At 39.1% G+C, this 20,205-nt stretch overlaps 1 protein-coding gene across 3 annotated transcripts in view; it reads left to right on the top strand.

Annotated features, from left to right (window-relative positions):
• Slc4a4 (solute carrier family 4 member 4) overlaps positions 1–17,251 on the top strand; it is a 412,005-nt gene extending 394,754 nt beyond the window's left edge. For 2 of the 3 annotated variants that reach the window (XM_087908890.1, XM_087908891.1), the window contains 5 exons: positions 188–256; positions 2,622–2,795; positions 6,164–6,325; positions 12,443–12,522; positions 13,152–17,251. In XM_087908890.1, coding sequence (XP_087765016.1) covers positions 188–256; positions 2,622–2,795; positions 6,164–6,325; positions 12,443–12,522; positions 13,152–13,257 — 591 coding nt within the window. In that variant the 3' untranslated portion in view covers positions 13,258–17,251. Of the gene's footprint in view, positions 1–187; positions 257–2,621; positions 2,796–6,163; positions 6,326–10,221; positions 10,319–12,442; positions 12,523–13,151 lie in introns of all 3 variants that reach the window. The other variant, XM_048425042.3, reaches the window with a different exon arrangement.
• The last annotated feature ends 2,954 nt before the right edge of the window (positions 17,252–20,205 follow it).

Here is a 20,205-nt window from a genome sequence, read left to right as displayed (position 1 = left end):
TCTTCATTTAGTTCTATTACAAGCTTAGACTTTTATCAATGGATGAGCTAAAGGCACTAACCAGTTTGAGGCTGCTCTGTTGTTACATGCTGGGTTTTAGTTCAGACTTAACCTCCATTAAAATTCTCCCTCTCACTAAATCTCTGCACCACTGTTTCAAATCTGTTTCCCTTGTTTTGCTTTCCAGTTTATCCCCATGCCTGTTCTGTATGGTGTGTTCCTGTACATGGGGGTGGCCTCGCTCAACGGTGTGCAGGTAAGGTTCCGCAGCGGTCTGAGCAAGCTGTGCGTGTCTCAGAGAAGGACGGTCCCAGATCTGTGATGAAGGCACTAATCAGTAACTGCACACTCTATGAAATACGTCCATTTTCTACTTCCTCAATCTTTCATTGGCTTTTCTGATGTAAGCAACGAAACTAGCCAGTGTCAAGAAATGCTGTTCGGGATGCTCATTACTGCAAGGGGTCATCTGGTGGGGAGGTGTGCTCTGTACTGCTGTCACGGCCACTGCCACCACCACCACCATCTCTTCCTCCCCTCCCCCTCCCCTCCCCACTCATCCTTGCCCCTCCTCCCCCATCTTTTTTTTTCTCATATTCTTTTGTCATCTTTCTCTTCACCTTGTTTGACTCTGCATCGCACACTTCTGAGCTCAGTGATCAAACGCTTTGCAGCAATAAACAGTTAGAATTCACGTGTATTAGGTATTTCTGTCATCGAAAATTTCAACTGTTCGCAAGTTCAGTTAAAATGGCCACCCCTGCCCTTGGCAATGCCCCTGCCCTTGGCAATGCCCCTGCCAGTGCCCCTGCTTCTGCCCCGGTCCACTTTTCAAAACACTTGCTAGGGAAAACTTTGTGAGGGGTTTTGTCTCTCCATGGAGGTTTAATTTAATTGGCACCAGGAAACTGGAAGTTCCGCTGCTTTCTGGCACCCTGTTAATTGTAGCCTTATTTAGTGCTCAGTAATGCTTTAATGGGAAAAGACTGTGTGTTCTGTGAACATCGTAAGAATTCATTTGAACGCCTTCAAAACAGCCCTTGCTTTCATTTATTGCATTTGTATTAACTTGGTTTTAAAGTCAGATAGATCTGGGCAAATGGCCAGACCCCCCAAAAAGCAAAGCAAAGCTGCTTCACTATTCCTGGTTTTGATCCAGTAGAAGAGCTCTTCCGCACTGGGATATTTGTTGTGAGTCATAAACTAGTTCTTCATGGGCTGCACCAGGTGAATGGCAGCTTAAGTTGATTTGTGCCAGGGAAGTGTTTAGGAAGTATGGCTTTGTAAAATATTTTATTCTTGTCTGTCATTAAAAATGCTCTTTCTTCTTCAAAATGAACTCGAAACTAATAGTTATTATTTTTTTGTTTGCCCTTAAGGATCCAGTGTAAATCAGAAATTTGTTTCGGGGTGTTCCAGGGGGCTTTATTAATGGTTAGAGCTGAGTGTCTGTCTATCCAGAGGAGAAAAGAGCCATCTTGTAATGATGGGTGAAGGAAGTGTTGTGGGAACAGCTAGTAAACTGTGTAACTCCTGGCATGTTACTATTGTCCCAGATGCCTTTCCACTGTTCCTTACTTTTCCTTTGGTTCTTTCTCTTTTAGTCTCTTTTGACCAGATTGGTTTAGGAAAAAAAAAAAAAACTTTGAAATCTTATCTTTATAGTTAAGAAAAGTTTTCTAAAGGGAGAAGGAAAACCTTCAAAGGGTAGTGGCTCCGAAGAAGGTTGTGATAGTGTCACTTTCTGTTTCTTCTCCCCTCTGTACAACACGACATAGTTTCTGAGTTCTTGTCATTAGTCAGTTCAATAGCTGTCCATACACCATCTCTTTCTGAAGGCCCCTGTGATGCGTTGCTAAGCGCCATCTTGTCCATCATCATCATTCGTGTCAGTTCAGCACTTTGTGAGGTGCACATGGCACAAACTTGCACAGTCATCCTTCCGTTTCCTGGTCATATACGGCAGTGCTAATCTCTCCGAGTTTCTCGTGTCTCATTGTTGGTATGTCTTACTGGAATGGGTATGAAACCTCTCTCCGGAAAGAAATACTAACACACTGGAGGATATGGATGTGCCCATCACATTATAACCTGGAGAAAGAAAGTGGGATTTGTTGGCATACTCTGTGCATTCCCATTTTTAGGTTAGATGCTTTAGAACATCTCTGCAATGCTTATAAGGTGGGGTATCATTTATTCTTTTTTCAGATAAGACCACTGAGGCAGGATGCATAAGTTAGATGTCTTCCTTCAGTATATCATACTAAAATTGGTTCAGGATCCTCTGTGTTGAGAAGCGGAGAGTAGAAATAGAAGGTAGAGGATGAACAGCTGGAATTTGTGTTTGCTTTGTAACTTTATCCTTGGTGCCCACTTTATCTTAAATGCCTGCTAACCACTCTGCAAAAAAAAAAAAAAAAAAAAAGATCAGCAAAACTTAGAAGACCTGACTATACTAACGTAAGTCCCCCTACTCCCTAAGCTGAGCTTTGTCCTTTGAAGAGGACATGGCTTGCCTGAAATACACAATGTAAATCACTCAGGACTGGTTAAGCCGCGGCAAAATGACTCAGTTGACTCTTCAGATAATATGTTGGCTGTTCTTCCCCATTCCCCCCCAGTTCATGGACCGTCTCAAGCTGCTTCTGATGCCCCTGAAACATCAGCCTGACTTCATCTACCTGCGTCACGTCCCCCTGCGCCGAGTCCATCTCTTCACCTTCCTGCAGGTGTTGTGCCTGGCTCTGCTCTGGATCCTCAAGTCAACAGTGGCTGCTATTATTTTTCCAGTCATGGTAGGTTTTCCGGATTGAGACTGTCCATGGCTGTATGCATAGCCCATGTACACATGACTATATCCGTGACCGTATGCATATCACGTAGCTATTGTGACATGGAAAACCCAGATCGTTTAAGACAGTCTTTTACTGTCTTTCTAGCTTTTGGTTCATCATGTTGACCAGTTGGAGCTCAAGTTTCCCAGGGTAGAATCATGCCCTCCTGAGTTCAAATACTGGCTCAAGTTCCTGCTGGTCAGCAAACATCCTTTAGCCACCATGAACTCATCAGTGGGAGGGTAGCATTGTTATTGTTCTAAGCATTGATAATGGATGCCAAGTGTATAACACAATGTCTGGCAAGCAGTACACATCAGTTCACATTTTCAAGGTATTGTATAATAGAAACAATCTAAATAAGAATAAAGTACACTTCAGTCCGAATAGTAGAGGCATCTATAGACCTATGAGAAAAGGCAGGGCTCATAAGAAGTAGAGTTTATAGATTCGTGTGGTTAACATTATTTTAAGGATAGGGCTGGACTCTAGTCTTCCTGTACTAAGAGTGAAGCAAGTAACTGCCCCACTAAATCAAAAGTCAAAGAGGAAATGCAGGCTCTATGTCTGGCCTCCTTACTGGATTTTATACTTTATTGTAATTCCATTGCTTGCAAGAAACTACACACATACACATATGTTGTGTGACAAAACTTTTCCTGGAGAGATGCAACACGCATGTCTGCTCACCCCCAGATAGGGAGCCCAACACAGACCAAAGTACCCATACCACCTGAAAGAAAAAGTATCAGCTCAGGACACCCCAGAACCAAGTTTGTAGCACAAAGGAGATTTATTTGCCTCAGAGGGACAAAGGGCAAGGGCAGGGATTAAGAAACAACAATGGGAGATGGAGGATGAGGGAGAAAGGGAGAGGAACAAGGGAGAGGGGACTAGGATATTTGCCCCTGAGGGGAAAGAAGGACAGCCTCAAGATAGAGGAGACAGACATGACTCACAGGCAAATGGCAGTTTATAAAGGTAAAAGGGGAAGCCCCATGTTAGGATGAGGTGTTTAATTTTAATTGGGCTTCTTAATTAGGTGAGCCAAGGGTGGCTTTTAATTGCTGGATTTCAATACTTTGCTAGCTGGATCTTGGTAGTCAGCCTCAGGAGGAGGAAGTGGCCAAATAAGGGAATGAACCTTTAGGAACATAACCAGTTTTTAGCTAGGCAGAGGAAATGGGGAAGAAGGGTCAGGTTTGCCAGAGCCATGCTCAAGTGGGCTAGTGTCCTGTCAGTCATTATGAAAGTCTAATTTGGTGAACAAATGAGTTTTATTGGGGTTATTTACAGGAATATGAGTGAGAGGTTACTTACAGCAATGGCAAACACTCAACGACAGCTGCATCACCAAGGCCCACCCCAACGTGGGTGACAGCTCACAAAGCTAGGGATTTGGAGCACACTGCAAGAAGGAAGTGTGCAAGAAGTTAAACAAGTTGGAGAGTGCCCTTTCCAGCTCTCTCAGTTGGTCTGAGAGCCTGCTTTGCAGCTTAACTCTTTTGGTCTGAGGGACTCTCAGGCTTTATTGCTTACTCTGACTGGGAGGGGCCCAGTGAATCTAGTCAGTTTCGGGAACTTCCTAACTATTTGGAGTTGTTTATATTCCTGTTTAAGGATCTTCCATACAGGGTATAGTGTTTCAGTCTTGGAGGAAATTAATACACAACAGTACCTAAGAGTGACCTCAAAGCCAGCATCTCAGTTCTGTTCCAGCATCCCTAGGATTCTGGAAACCATTTCTATACCATATACTTAGCACATTTTGTTTTGAAAGTCTTCTTACTCATAACAGGAACTGTTACTTCATTATGTATGCATTTTCTGTTTATGATTGTATTTCTTTTTATTCCCAGGGACATAGTAAAATAGTAAAATATTATTGACATTTTTTAAGCAAGATTTTTTTAACTGATAGTCCCTTACATCGTTTTCTTCCCCCTTAAATTGTATTAACTTATTATAAAACAAATGGAACAGGAGAAGAGACTCCCACTTACCAGTTAGGGCCTTCTTTCTACCTACCTGTTAATTTGTTTAAAAAAAAGAGGAAAATTTAGATACCCATAATAAATTTGAAATACATCCAGTAAATTATATATTGTTTATACTAAATATAAGAAATACACTTTACTTTTTAAAGTGTTATTTTTCCAGAGATTTCCTTAGGTTCATAAATGATTTGGAATGTCCATAGGGCAGGTGTTACTGATCTCTTCAGGAGGTGGATGCCTCACATAAAGAGTGTAGTATGGATAAAGGTCCCCACGTTTGGAACGTGGCTGTGTGTGACTTTTGTTGTTGAACTGCTGAACCTCCACAGAGGAAAGGCAGGAGAATCAGTCATGTGATGAAACTTGGTATTTGTCTGTAGAATAAAAAACCTAACAAAACAAAGAACAGTTCATAGAACTGAAGATACAGAGGTAAAAATTGTAGGCCTAAGAAGCAACAAAGTGGGTCCAAAAGATTAAATATAGAATATAGATCACTTATAGTGAGAAATGGCTGGACTGATGAGTTGTTAATTAAGAGTGCCTTCTGCACTCACAACCTGGTCAACCCCTGACCTCCACTGGTAGGTGCACATGTGTGTGTATATACAGACACACATAAAAATAAAAATAAAATAAATGTAAAAAGAGGCAGATACCTGTCCACTTTGTGTTCTTTGTTTACTGGTATCACAACCTTGGACAGCATAGCATTTATAGATTTCAGTTTTCTCAGCAGTAAGAGGGAAGTAATATATTTCTGGAATTTGTTATAAAGAATAAATGAACTAATATTTCCTAAGTGGTCAGCAAGGATCAGTAGTATGATAAACATTTAGTTTATAATATTGACTAGTTTTTAGAAACCTGTATAATTTAAAATTTCCCAATAATTAAGAATTACATACAAAGTTTTTTTACCTTTAAACTTCTAATTTTATTAAAAACCAAACATGCAAGTAATTTCCAGTTGATCTGAATATAAACATATATTTTCTGATCAAATATAATCATATGTCTTTATGAAAAAATAAAGTGGATTTTGACTGGTATTTTTATCAAATAGCTTCCCAAGGAGACTATGGGTCACTGGGTAAACAGTTCTGTCAGGCCCTGAACCCGTATGGATTTCTGCTGATGCTGATGGGCTGTTCCATCAGCATCCTTATGACATCATCTGACATGGCCTAATTTCTGCTGATGTTGATGGGTAGCATCATCAGCATCCTTATGACATCATCTGACATGACCTGTTTGCTGCTGATGTTGATGGGAACATCAGCAGCATCCTTACAATGTCATCTGACACGTGTTTTATTATTGTGTTTCCAGATCTTGGCACTCGTAGCTGTCAGAAAAGGTATGGACTACCTCTTCTCCCAGCATGACCTCAGCTTCCTTGATGACGTCATTCCAGAAAAGGACAAGAAGAAGAAAGAGGATGAGAAGAAAAAGAAAAAGAAGAAAGGAAGTTTGGATAGTGACAATGATGATGTAAGGGAAACTCCAAACTTTCCATGTGAAACCAGTTAAAGGAACATTGTTTGTGTGTATTAGTGCTACATTAACCCTGTACTTGCACACAAATAGTTTTCATTATCTCTCCATAACTCTTAAAAAAGATGGAAAGGTCTTTTTCTTGAATTATCCTCATCAGCGCCACAGTCCAGATGGTTCTCCTATAGTCAGGTGATTAACTTGAGAAATGAAAATATTCATATTTATTCTCTAGATCATGTCATAGAAGTTTATATGCTTTGAGGTCGAGTAGGATGTCTACAGACAGTGCCCACAGAAAATCTGGGCTTTGTTTTTCTTATGTATGCATGCTCACACACACACACACACACACACACACACACACACACACACACACACAGAAAATCTGGGCTTTGTTTTTCTTATGTATGCATGCTCACACACACACACACACACGCACGCACGCACGCATGCACGCACGCAGAATATGAGAACTCAAACTAGTAGCCTTTTGAAAGAATTGTCAAAATGATGCTTTCTGTGGTTTTTTTGGAGGAAGGAGGGAGTACTTAGCCATATTAGAAAATAATAGCCTCACATTAAAATTCTGATTGAATATGATCATTCATCTCTATGAACAAACAAAGTGAATTCTGAATGAGACTTTTATCAAACAACTTCCCCTATGAAGACTGTGTGTCACTCAGTGAGCAGTTCTGTCAGGTTCTAGATCTATGGAGGTTTCTGCTGGTGTTGACGGGACAGCAGCATCTTCAGCATCCTTATGACATGCAATTTACTTGTGGCCCTGCAATCCTAAAGTAGAAATATAGTTAATTTTTAATTCATACTTTCTACCCAACATGCCTTATCTCCAGCCATCATAACACATCCTTGAAGTGCATATTTTTGTTGACATTTTATAGATAAGGAAATTTAAAATGATAAACATTGACTTTTTTATTTTTCAGAACCTAAAAACCATTAGCTTGAGGTATTATTGACAACTGAGAATATATACATTTACCGTGTACAGTGTAGTGCCTGGGCACGTATATTAAAGTCATTTTTCTCGGAGTGCACGGCTGGCCATCGCAAAGCCAGAGCTCCCACCCAAGCTACTCTGTGTGTTCATAGTTGATTGGGCTGTCTGGTTGTATTTGTCTTGTAGACTGTGGATATAGTACAGCAAAGGGAAGCAACAGACAGAATTGGATTTCAGATAAATTGATCCAATAAGAAAAGGCTAAATGTACGAGACACATTTAGCTATAGAGAAAAGGGCTCTGAGGGGACTTCTGTGACTATCACCATCCATCTTCTGAGAGAGCAGGTGTATAGGTTTTCTCTTTCCACTGAGGAAAAAGGAAAAGCAGAACATGTCTTTAAACTGCGGCTGAGATGAGCATGCTGTATTCAAAAAGAATAGTATTAAAAAGAACGTTAACTAGAAATCAAAACTTGAAGTGAATTTTTGGACCATTCAAGGCAAAAGCAAAAGGTTGGCTGAAATATTAAAATAATTAAAGCAGTATTTCATCTCATTTTAAAATAGAGACCTCAGTTCATGCTCACAAACATCAAACCTAAAATCATTGCACATCATTAACGTGCAAACTAATATTATGGATTGTTCTCTATTATTTAAAATATTACACAACCTTTTGGGGTTGTCTTAAATTTATCCCTCTCTTTCATGACAAAAGTTGAATCAAATGAGTTCCTTAAACTAATCCAGAATTCTTAGATATGTTTTTTGATGACTCATACTCACACAGTGCTCTTGTTTTGATATTATTTACCACTTTCTTCTGAATGTTGCAAATACGTTCTTGAGAAATGTCTTGGGTGATCCTAATTTCTGTTCCCTCTTCTCTATCACATCCCTGTCCAGACAGTAGATGTGTGCATTTGGTTATACACAGTGAGCATGCTAGGCAGTTTAGAGTGTGTCAGGGCAGTCGATTCTATATGTTTACCTCATTATTTGAAGACTATGCATTGGAAGTGCCTCTTTTGATACTCAGATGATGTGGCTTCTTGGGTTACATGTGTCCATACTGGGACTCCAGGGTCACAGTTCTTATATTTATTGCAGATGTCATGAGAAATGTGCCTTATCAACATTTTATCTGCTCACAGTCACTTTTGAGCCTAGTAGTAGTCTCAAAATTAAATTTTGATTAGTAGTCTCTAATTAAAAGTTGGTTTGCCCAGGTGTCTGCGTAAGTGCTGTTATTTGGGGAAAGATGTGAAAAGAAACTTCCGTTTATGGCATGGTCATGAAGGAAGATACCTGTGGCATCTTAATTCATTTAAATGTTTGTTTGTTAAGCACATCGTCTTAGTTCTCAAGAGGTATTATAACTCATTACCCCATATATTAATCATAACGAAATTTTCATTGTAAGCAATAGATTTTATCTTAAAACTTTTTAAGATAAAAACTTAAACATCCATTTCTTTTTTTTTAATTTCTGAAATGTTGAGTATTAAGTACCAGGGCTCACGATACTAGAGAAACACTCTACTGAGTCTGCACAGTCCCAGCCCTGTTCCTCTTCCTCATCCTCTTCTCTCCTGACCCTTTCTCTCAATTAGAGATTGTTCCCTTGATATTTCCAGTTAATACATAAATTGGATCTCTTTAGTCCAGATATAGACTTGGAATCAATATGTTGATTTTCTTAATTAATTAATTTTTAAAGTTCTTGCATGTTATATTAGTATATGTTGAGCATGGTCCCTCTCATGTCCCTGCCCTCCCCCTTCTCCCTCCACTAGTTCCCTTTGTCTCTGTAGACAGTTTTTCTGCATGGTTTTAGGTATCTATATAAAATCTAAAATGACAAATGAAAGAAAACCTATAATATTCATCTTTCTTAAACTGGCTTAATTTGATTACTGTGATTGTCTCTAATTGCATCTAACTTCTTTCAAAATAACTTGAGTTCATTGCTCTTTATGGCCAAAAGAAACAATGTATTCGTGTGTGTATTGGGGGGGTGTTTTCTGTCCAGATTCTGCTAATGGACACTTAGGTTAGTGTCCAATTTTCCATAATTTCGCTATTGCATAATACTGATATGATCATTGAAACTTTAAAAAGTAAAGTAATAATCATGAAACTCCATGATATTTTGGGCTAGTTGACCTGTTTTTAAGAAGTTCTACAACTAACTACTAATTTTATCATTTTCCTGGCTATGATTCTCTATCTGATTATCCTTTTGGTTTTATTTTTCTTGGTGATTTTTTTTGCTTATGTTTAAAATTATTTTTGGCACAAGCAAATTGGAATGAATTTTTCATCATGAAATAGTTTCTGAGAGTATTAAAGTAAGGAAGGGAAACAAAGTCTATAGTGCGTTCCTTGCTAGTGGATGTTAAAAATGTCTTCAAATTGTTTAGGACAGGAATATGGGTCAAGGTTTTCCTGGAGAAAGAATCAGAGAACATCGTAAAACAAAACATGAAATTTAAGACCATATATAGTTTGGAAATTTTCCTGGGTTTAATCTGTTTTTTACAGGGAGCATTTTCACTTCATACAACCAACAACCAAACCAACAAAGTTTGCCATTGGGAATCCAGTTGTGGAACACTGTTCAGTTGTGTGTGGTTTGCTGATTCAGAATCTAACTATGGAACACTTTACAGTGTGGCTGTAGGAATCTCCTTACTGTGTTAGAGTCTCAATGAGCTCAGTCCCATTAACTCAGAAGGAAAACAAATGATGGGTAGAGAAAGAAGTGGAGTACCTGAAAAGTTAGGCAGTCAGAATGGTACCCAATGCTTTTCTCTTTAGTTGCCATAAATGACGAAGTGGTAGGTTTGCGCAAACACTGGGGAGCAGGAAGGGCTAAAGTGATAGAAAACATTCTAAAAACTGTTGTACATTTTTTTCACAGTCTGACTGCCCATACTCAGAAAAGGTCCCCAGTATTAAAATTCCAATGGACATCATGGAACAGCAGCCTTTCCTAAGTGATAATAAACCCTTGGACAGTGAGTAGAACTAACCTCTTGCATGCTTGCCTGACTACGACCCATGCTTGCCCTCTAGGACGGCCCTCGGTTTGCCTCTCTCCTACATGGTCTTTATTCTTTCCTGTGTGAAGACTGAAGCAACTCACTTCTCAGAAGACTTTATTTGAAGCTTTACCCATCTTCCTTTTATCCATAATCTCTTATATATTTATTTAATAGTCTTTTTGCTAAGTCATCACCAGGGTTCTTTTTGTTTGTTTTGTTTTCAATAGTTAAACCTATAACCATATTTTTAATTGATCCCCTCCACACTGATATTTAGAACAGCAGCCTATATAGCATTACATCACTGTCTATTACTGTTTCTCTTCCTTAGGTCTCAGTCAATCATCTAATTGATTAAAAGAGAGAAATTATACCTGGGTCTCTCTAGGATCAGTGAATTGTTAGTATTTACAATTTAGAGTACTTTCAATTAAATTAGCAATTGTGAAATATTAGCAAAACTCTCTAGATACAACTGATTTATGTTTTCCTTCCTAATTTCTTCATTCCTCTTCTTCTATTTTATGTTCACAGTTAGAGCTGCTCTGGTCTTTCTCCAGTAATGGGCTGGTGGCTACCATGTAATAGCATGTGAATTGTTATGTTTTCGCCTATGCTTGCCAGTCCACTCTGTGGTAACATCAGTGAACATAGGAAGCTTTTCCAGTAGCATAAATCAACTGCCTCCAAAACATGTCACACTTTAAGCTTTCATCTGAAGAAAATGTGTTCCTTTAGATCCAGCTATACTGCAGAGGATACTGAGCTGGTATCGGAACGACAACAGAAACACTTTTATTTCTAGTGGTTAATACTACCCACTGTCAATAAGAGGTTAGGGTGATCAAGACAATTTAAAATTGGTAACTATTGATAAAATATGGGGTTTATATAATTATCAGTTTCTCAGTAACAAACCACTGCAAAAAGCACCACAGTCATGTATTATCTCTCATGGTTATTGACAAAAATTCAAGAACTGTTGAGCTGGTGGTTCTGGTGCAGGGTCTCATGAGCTTGCGTATTCAGCTGTTGGCTGGAGCTGAGGATCTATTTCCAATCAATGATCTTTGGCAGGAAATTTCACTTCCTTGGCTTGTGAACCTTTCCATAGAACTACAATGGCACAGTGCTATGGCTTTGCCCAGAGATAGCCAGAAAATTCAAATAGAAGCCATGGTATTTTATGATAGAATCTAAGATTCTACTGTCCAGAACTTGGGCCGCAGACTTAGCTGTGAAGACAGCGCTCTTGCTGTATAGGAAAGAGTCACACAAGAACATAAACACCAGAAAATGGGATCACTGGACACCATTTGAAGGTAGAGTACCCACTGCTTTTAAAGAACAACCAGTCTTACCTTTGTTGTGTAACTTGTAAATATCAGTTATGAACAAAGCTAATTTTATGCCAATCCTTATCAGTGGAAATTATTTAGGAGTTTGTTTTAGGATGTAAGTTTCTCAATCATATTCTGCTTTAACTTTTCATCCCTGGATAATTAAAGACAAAAGAAGGTTGTAAAGGTTACTTTAAAAAAAAATTGACAGTCCAGAACTTAAGACTTGTGATAAAACTTATTTAACAATTGTTTGCCCTGACAAAATCCTTTTACTGGTATAACTGATGGTTGATATAGTAGCCAATATATGACCATTTTGACTGAAACTTTTCTAATGATGTAGTGATCTTTGTAGGCCAATGAAGAACAGAGTTGATTAAACTAGAGTTGCATTGCATGCACTTTCAACATCTCTTTACCTCTTGAATAGCAACAGCTAGGCAAGACTGGGGGTTGAACATGGATGAAAGCTCAAAGACATGTGTGAGACATAGAGAGAATGTTCTAGCCCCCATGGCAGAGAATCCCCTCTTATCCTGAAGGAAGAGAGAAAATGATTTGGGCGCCATCACACTGCCTGCACGCTTAGCTTCATGCAATGTTCATCGGTGCTCTCTAAACCTGATTTTCCTACTCTTTCCGGTTCTGAAAGGTGCCTTGGTTTGCATGAAGATTTTCACACTCACTCTAATGTACATTTTTGCTGAAGATCTATTTTGTTTCATTTTTTATTTTTATTTTTTTGTCTTTCCAGGAGAAAGATCATCAACATTCCTTGAACGCCACACATCATGCTGATAAAATTCCTTTCCTCGAGTCGCTGGGTATACCAAGGTCAGCATTTGCCTTGTGCCATGGGATGCTGCGGCAGTCCAGTTGGGGTGATGGGCAGAATCCCTTGTTCTTGTTTCTGGGACTTAAATAAATGACCTGGGGAACCCAGGAGTCGCCCTAGACTTGCTGATAAGAAGCATTCGCAAAGACCTGAGCTTTACTCTTAAGAATAATGGAAAACTTCAGTGTCATTAAGTTAAAGACCAGGATCCTTATTAGCCCTTATGATTTCATTGTCATGCAGGGTGACTGGAGTTTCCTGGTAGCTTTCTTCAGTAGTTCCCTTCCCTCTAGCAAGGGCCTTGAAATGACAGGGCCTGTTTGCATCTCAGAAAACAGAAACGTGAGTGTCTTCAGGGCCCTTGTCGTGGCCCTCAATTTCTAACAGTGTTAACCACACAGTAGTTTCATTTTTTTATTTTGAGAATTTTTGTTAAATATGAAATCTTGGGCAATTTTACCTGACTTTGCTTTATTTAAAAGTCCCTGTTCTTAATGCACATGGAAGGGACAGGAGCAGGTGGAACAGCTTAATGCATTGAGGGCGCCCCGGGCACAGGCATTTCGGAGATGGTGATGAAGTTTGTATTTACTCATTGCTTTTCTTCATTTTTTCTGTTTTGCTTTAGTCCTCCTAGAACTCCAGTGAAAGCTGTGCCTCAAATTAGAATAGAACTTGAGCCTGAAGACAATGATTATCCCTGGAGGAACAAGGGAACAGAAACTACATTGTAACCTGTTTGTCTTTCTCAAAACTGACAGCTGTGTTGTCAACCGCTCTGATTTCTTTCTTTCTTTCTTTTTTTTTTTTTTTTTTTGTCTGTGTATTTTAAAACTTTTGTTCAGTCACTGGCTGAATACTACAGTCTCTCTCTCTGCTTCTCTTTTGCATAGGTAAAATCAAGACAATAATGTCCCTTTCCTTTAAGAGAGAAAACAAAAAAGCACCTGAGGGATCGTGCTTTTGTTTCCAGGTGTTCAGATGTGTCCCCTGACATGTAAATCCCTGTCACTCAAGACACACACACAGAGGCTGCCCTTGTCAAGCAGAGATCAAAAGTATTAAGCATTTTGTACCACCTTTTATGAACCTGTTGAAGGAACTTATGACCCAAGCTTAGAGCTGTGCTTACTGGCTTGCCATGGTCTGGTAGAGTGGCCCTTGACCTCCAGGCTGAGTCCCTTCCTGCTTACAGAGCCCCCGAGCCTGGAAGAGTGCTGCTACCGACCTGCCCTTGCTCGTCAGCCCTGATCTTAGAGTTATCAAAAGCAGAAAACACTCATGGTACTTCGCTCCCTGTAGAGAAACCTTTGCCATCATTGTAGCAAGTGCTGGAATGTCCCTTTTCCTATGCAACTTTTTTAACCCTTTAATGAACTTATCTGTTGAGTACATCGAAGAATATTTTTCTTCCTAGATTTTGTTGTTTAAATTATGGGGCCTAACCTGCAACTTATTTTTTGTCAATTTTTTAAACTTTTTTTTAATTACTGTAAAGAAAATGAATTTTTTTCCTGCAGCAGGAAACATAGTTTTGAGTAGTTCTACCTCTTACCTGTAGCTGCCAGGCTTTCTGTAAAAATTGTATTGTATATAATGTGATTTTTACACACACACACACACACACACACACACACATGGATAAGCCAGAAGGCTAGAACAAATTAAAAGAAAAACAAAACACCATGTTCTAAGGATCTGTTGGGTTGCTGTTTTTTCCCCTTTCTTCAAAATAACTGTAACTTGTGTGAAGGAGTTTGGGGAGAGAACGAGGGTTACCTTATGCAGCGGTGATGGGCATGCTGGGAGCAGATGCTGGTGTGTGGCGTGCCCGTGCCCTGTGCAGTATTGGTAAAGACTTCGTCATTTGAATAATTTGTGTGCTTGTGTATGAACTCTGTGTGTGGCTGTTGCACACTTGTGCAAAGCCAGATAGAGCGACAGTAGACAGAGGGCAAACTTGCCGGGCTCCTTGTGTCCATTTTCATGAAACTAAACCACTGGTGAAAAATCTTCTAAGGGCCAAGAAATGTATCATGGAAATTCAGGTGAATATATCTTATTAATTACTCAGACATTCATCAACATCACAGATACAGTTCATGTCTGTATTTGCAGTACAAAAGCCATAAGAATATCAACAGCCCCGTCACACAGCCATAATGGGAAGAATGCACATAGATCTACAAAGACAGTTTAAAGTGCTCAATTGCATGTCTTTATAGAACACGGTGGTTGGATTACTTAGTGTGTGTGTGTGTGTGTGTGTGTGTGTGTGTTTCATTATACCATGTTAACCTTTATTAGCCAAATTGAGTGTGGCATTTGATTTTTAGTAAGTCACATTATATACTGAGTGTATATTAAAATAATGGTTTAGATATGGAATCCACACTTTGGGATTTGTATAGCAACGGTTATAATGTGCACTCACTGTCAGGGATGACTAAAAGAATTAGAGAAGCAGAAATGAACCACATTTTGGTTCTGTGGTGTACTCTTATGGACCCCCAATTTCTTATAGTAACTAAAATATAATTCTGCTCTCCTAAAATTTTGATGATAAGAATTCTATTATCCTAAGTTAACTGTTATTTTTACAGTATTTGGTCATCTTAAAACTTTAAATTTTATAGAAATTAAGCAGAAATGACATCATAAATAATCATTGAATTGATAGCAGGAAATGACATGGTATTTGTAAACATCTCAAGTGATGATTTTTACATCACATTTGTATCCAGAACTATTAAGTGATAAAATGGTTATCATGTGTTGTCTAGTTTTCTATTAAACCATGTAAGTAATCTTACCTTTTTAACGATAAAAGGTAGAACATTTAAAGGCTTGTGTAGTAAAGGCAGTCCTTCTTGATGTTAAATCAAAGACACTTTGTTTACTTTTCTGAAATCTCTGGAGATATATGTATATATTTAAATATTATACATATACACGCACAGATAAATTCTAATTATGAATCAAGTTTATTTAGAGATCCATGGTCCCTTTCCTCCTTCTCCGAGAGTTCCTGAAGTAATCTAACTCATGATTCGGTTAAATAAAATCCCTATTTTTTGACTGGGTGGATGGTTAGCACTCACGAAATGAGCATAAAGTCATACCTTTCTTTTGCTGCAAGGAATAGTTAGCCCCAAGCCCTCTCATGACTCCTGTAGTTCTCACACTAACCAGCAGATCCCCAAATCTCCATGGAAACACCGCATTATCTGAATCTGGCTGAATTTGCTTCTTGGCTGGTAACTAACCAGATCTTAGGGTGGTTTTGTTTCTATGTAAACTGGACACAAATATAGCAATGGATTCTTTATAATGCCTTCCTACCCTTCCTTCCTGGCTGTGAATTTGGAGATTAATGTTTCTTGAAGACTCAGAGATGTTGACCAGGAATACTGTGGTTATGCAGAGCGACTGTGAGAAGGAAGATATGTGAACTGAACCTGCCTATCGAGGCATGAGGCCTCTGGCTTGCAGAAGCCCTTGGAGATGCTGTTCCTTTCCTACTGTGTGCAAAAACTACTTGGAATCCTAACCGTTTTGTGTTTCGGAGCCAGTGTTGTTTCAGCTTCTCCTTCCAGTAAAGTTGAGGGATGGGGCTGGGAAGTGCTCCCTTGAGAAGAGGGAAAGAAAACCTCCCTCCTCATCCCCCACCTAAGAGAAGGGGTGTCTGCTGTCAGTAATTCAGCTTATGTGCATTTTGGGCACATGTAACAACACACACAGAGTAAATCCTTTGTTGGCTATGTATCGGTGTTTAATATAGCAAATGATTGTCTTCCATGTTTTTGTTTCTTTTTTTTTTAACTGTGTTAAAGTACTTGAAATGTATCGACTGCTGACTATCTTTCAACAACAAAACCATTTGAGTTATATTGCAGAGGTTGGCATTGATCGGGAATGGGACAAAGTTTTCTTCAATCTTTTTTTCAAACCACTTCATGATTTTGGTGCAAGAACCTGAGATGCTCTTCTTTATAGCCTGTGATATTTCCTGTCTGCTCTCATCACACTAAGTGGCTGGAGACAGTCAGCAGACAGCAGCTCTTCCCTGTCGGAGGAGCCTTGGGAATGTGCAGATGACTTCACTGAGCTTCGTGGCAGCCTGAGATGAAAACCCTTTTGTAATACATGTGAATCTGGCGACTTGCGTGTTGACCAGAGATTTGGATATAGTTTATTCCTGGTTCATTTCATTGTGCTCTATGGATACACACAAGAATCCTGAATTCTGTTTTCTAGGCAAATACTGCAACTCAGGGCTAATGTCACCTAGTGAATCCTTAGAGCCTGAAGTAACTTTGTCCCAGGCCGGCAATGCACAGCGAATGCAGACCTGCCTCTTTGCAGCCGTTTCCAGGGCTGGTCCATATCCGTACACATTACTGTTCACGATCAGTACGCACTTTCAGATAGTCTTATTTTTATTCTCTTAAGTCTTTATTAACTTTGGAGAAATGATGCATCTTTTTATTTTAAATGAAGTAGATCAACATGGTGGAACAAAATGATAAAGAACAGAAAACATTTCAATATATTACTAATAATTTTTTTCCAATATGAAACCTAAAATTCCTATAACATAGTATTTTACAGTTTTATGAAGCTTTCTATTGTGACTTTTATGGAATTAAGAGATGAAGAAGATGAGATATTTTAGCATTTATATTTTTCAAAATTAAATGTATACTTAAAATAAAGTAACTTTATGCATTTGTGAGTGTCGAGTGCTTCTGTTCAAGTCTGACTGAATGCTTTCTTTTGTTCCTTGGATGCTGTGAAAACAAGGGAAAGATGAGTGAGTGGGAGCACCTGCCCTCAGACTGGCCGTCTCCCCAGGCGAAAGGATATAATAATTGCCCCAAAATAGAGAAGATTGAAGTCATATATTTTATTGTTAATGAGGTGTTCTTGTTCAAAGTTTATAGTACACTCATAATGAATAAGGAAAAGGAGAGAAAAGTGCTGTCATTCTTTTTTTAGCTACTATAATAAAAAATATTTTCTTGAATCTAGGATGACATATATACTCAATTAATTCTTAAAGCAAACAGAAAGGCTACAAGGTATAAGCATCCATTAAAAACTAATTACTCAAATGAACAAAATCCAACAATGATTTTTCCCCATCAAAAATTGATTCCCAGAAGATATATTGCACACACTTTCTCGGGCCAACTTGAGCTTTCATCTAACATTTAAATGTCTTTAGGAAATGTCAGTCTGACCCTAAATTGTAGTTAGGAAGTGGTGATAATGGCAGGTGCCGCTAATGGTAGGGAAGATGAGACATACTATTAGAAGCAGAGGAAGTTTGCATTGAAATCATGACTCAAGATGGGATTTGTCTAGAACAGTCATTTGCTCTAGAAGTTTCCTGAGGCTCTTTGCACATCTGGATATGTAGTATGGTGATGTGATGGCAGACTTGATGGCTGAGCTGTAAGAAGCAGCCAAGCCTGACTTCACAGAGATCAAATATGGTAAAGGTTTACTAATTCTCTTAGAGAATCCATTAGTTATTATCATGTGTCCAGTTATGAGGTCAAGAAATTAGGATGAAAGAATATTTCGGATATTTTCACCAATTAAGTAACCATCAGGAAGTCTCCGAAGAAAATAATACGTCCATGGGACAATGATAGCATTGCCGTATTTGTGATAGAATACACAATGCTTTGTGCAAAAAATTGATGTGTAGGGAAGGTTTTAAAGGTAGAGCTGTGGCCAGTTACGTAACTTCTAAAACCACAGTCCTTTGACACAGTGATCAGAACAAGAGGGTACCAGCCTGAAGTGGAACAGACAGTGTCTCAACTCATGTCCACGTAGAAATGCCTTTCGAATGAGGTTTCCGTAGCCATGACTCAAGATGGGATTGGCAGCCTCCATGGGCACTACATACATGTGGTATACAATTACATGGAGGCAAAATCCCTAAAAACAAAGTAAAATAAGTGGTGTCTTGAGTTGAATTGTGAAAATAGATAATGAAAATATGGAAGATATAAAACAAAATAGTGAAAAGAGAATTACCATATGCTTTGGTTTTGATGTCTCCTCCAAAGATCATGTTGAAGGTCAATCCTCAGGGCAACAATACTGAGCGGGAACAATACTGAGAGGTGATGCGGTCAGAAAGAACTCTGCTGTCATTACTGGATCAAGTGCTTGTTACAGAGAGCCCTGGTTATCTCAGGAATACATTCCTCATGGGGATGAAATTGCCCCTAGATTTTTCTCTCTACTTCTTTGGTGTGTGCTTGTCCTTCCAACAGGTTAAGATGTAGCAAGAGACCCTCCACAACCAAAGCCACACATGTTGGACTTCTTAGCCTCCAAACCTATATACCAAATAAATCTCTTATTTTATGTTTATCCATCCATCCATCCATCCATCCATCCATCTGTCCACCCACTCATCCATCTATTCATCCATCCATCCATCTGTTGTGTGTATGTGTGGCCCGTGCACAAGTGTCATGACACGTGTCGGAAGGAAGCTCTTGGAGTCCGTTCTCCTCTGTCACCTTGTGGAATTAGGGAATGGATTTAAGTCCTCTACTTGCTAAGTCATCTTTTCAGTTAGCCATCCCCTCTCATTATGAGCTATCCAGCCTGTAGTATTTTATAATAACAGCAGAAAATAGTCTAAGACACAATGTAGCTGTTAAATCAATTATTCAGTATTGTTGGATACTGATCATTATCATATTCTTTGGATGGTTAAAGCAGTGAAAAAAAAGTAGACATAGTTTCCGCCCTAATGAAATGGGTGATTCAGAAAAGAATATACAATGACTGAATGATTGAATGAATGGGTGAAGAAAGAAAGGAAAAATACAGAATGACAGTAAGTGTTATAAAGGAAAAATGGTAATATGAGAACAATATAGGGGCAGTGGTGGACTGAGAGATGAGGCAAGAAGGGATCTATGTGGAAGAAGCTGGTTAGGCCATGATGCTGGCCTGGGGACAGAGGAAACACCATTGTAATAAGGAGAGATGAGGTCAAAGAATGACAAAAAAACCCATCAAATTCGTGGTGCAGGGCTTCTCTGCAGACTAGGAATTGAGAAAACGGGAGTACCTAGTTGAACCCAGTGCATGGTGGGGAAATTGTGGTCTGAGGAGAGGCCCGAGTCTCCTCAGTGAAGAGTCTTCAGTGAAGAGAAGCCTCTGAGAAGCAAGTTCAAGGAAATGATGTTAGGGGATGGAAGGCCTCTGTGGTCCTTGACATCCCAGACTTTGTTCCAGATAAGAGACTTCACACTCACATTCAGTTGCAATGAAAATCCTTTAAGGGATTTTGAGAAGGGAGCAATTGATCAGAGTTGCCTCAAAGAGGCTTAGCTTGGAGAGTCTAAAAGCAGAGTGACCAGTGGAAATAATCCCAATGAGGGGTTATAGTTGGGGCTAGTCCACATTTACCAGGTGAGTAAATAGGACGGATTAAAGAATCCATATACCTAAAGCATTGATTTTTGACATTCTTTATATCATTCCTTAAGTAATGAAGTATCAATACCTTTTAAGACTTAGAGAGGTTTTTGTTTCTGGTTACCCCTCCCATCTTCTGCTGAATATTGTTCTTCCAGATCCTCCCTCAAGCTGGATTCTCTCTCCACGTCCTGTCACAGCAGTTACATCCCTGTCTGCAGCTCCAG

This window comes from Myodes glareolus, chromosome 8 (genome assembly GCF_982192425.1).
Source record: "Myodes glareolus chromosome 8, mMyoGla1.1, whole genome shotgun sequence".
NCBI lineage: Eukaryota > Metazoa > Chordata > Mammalia > Rodentia > Cricetidae > Myodes > Myodes glareolus.
The sequence above is the reverse complement of the archived record's forward strand: the minus strand, read 5'-3'. Positions and strand labels throughout refer to the sequence as shown.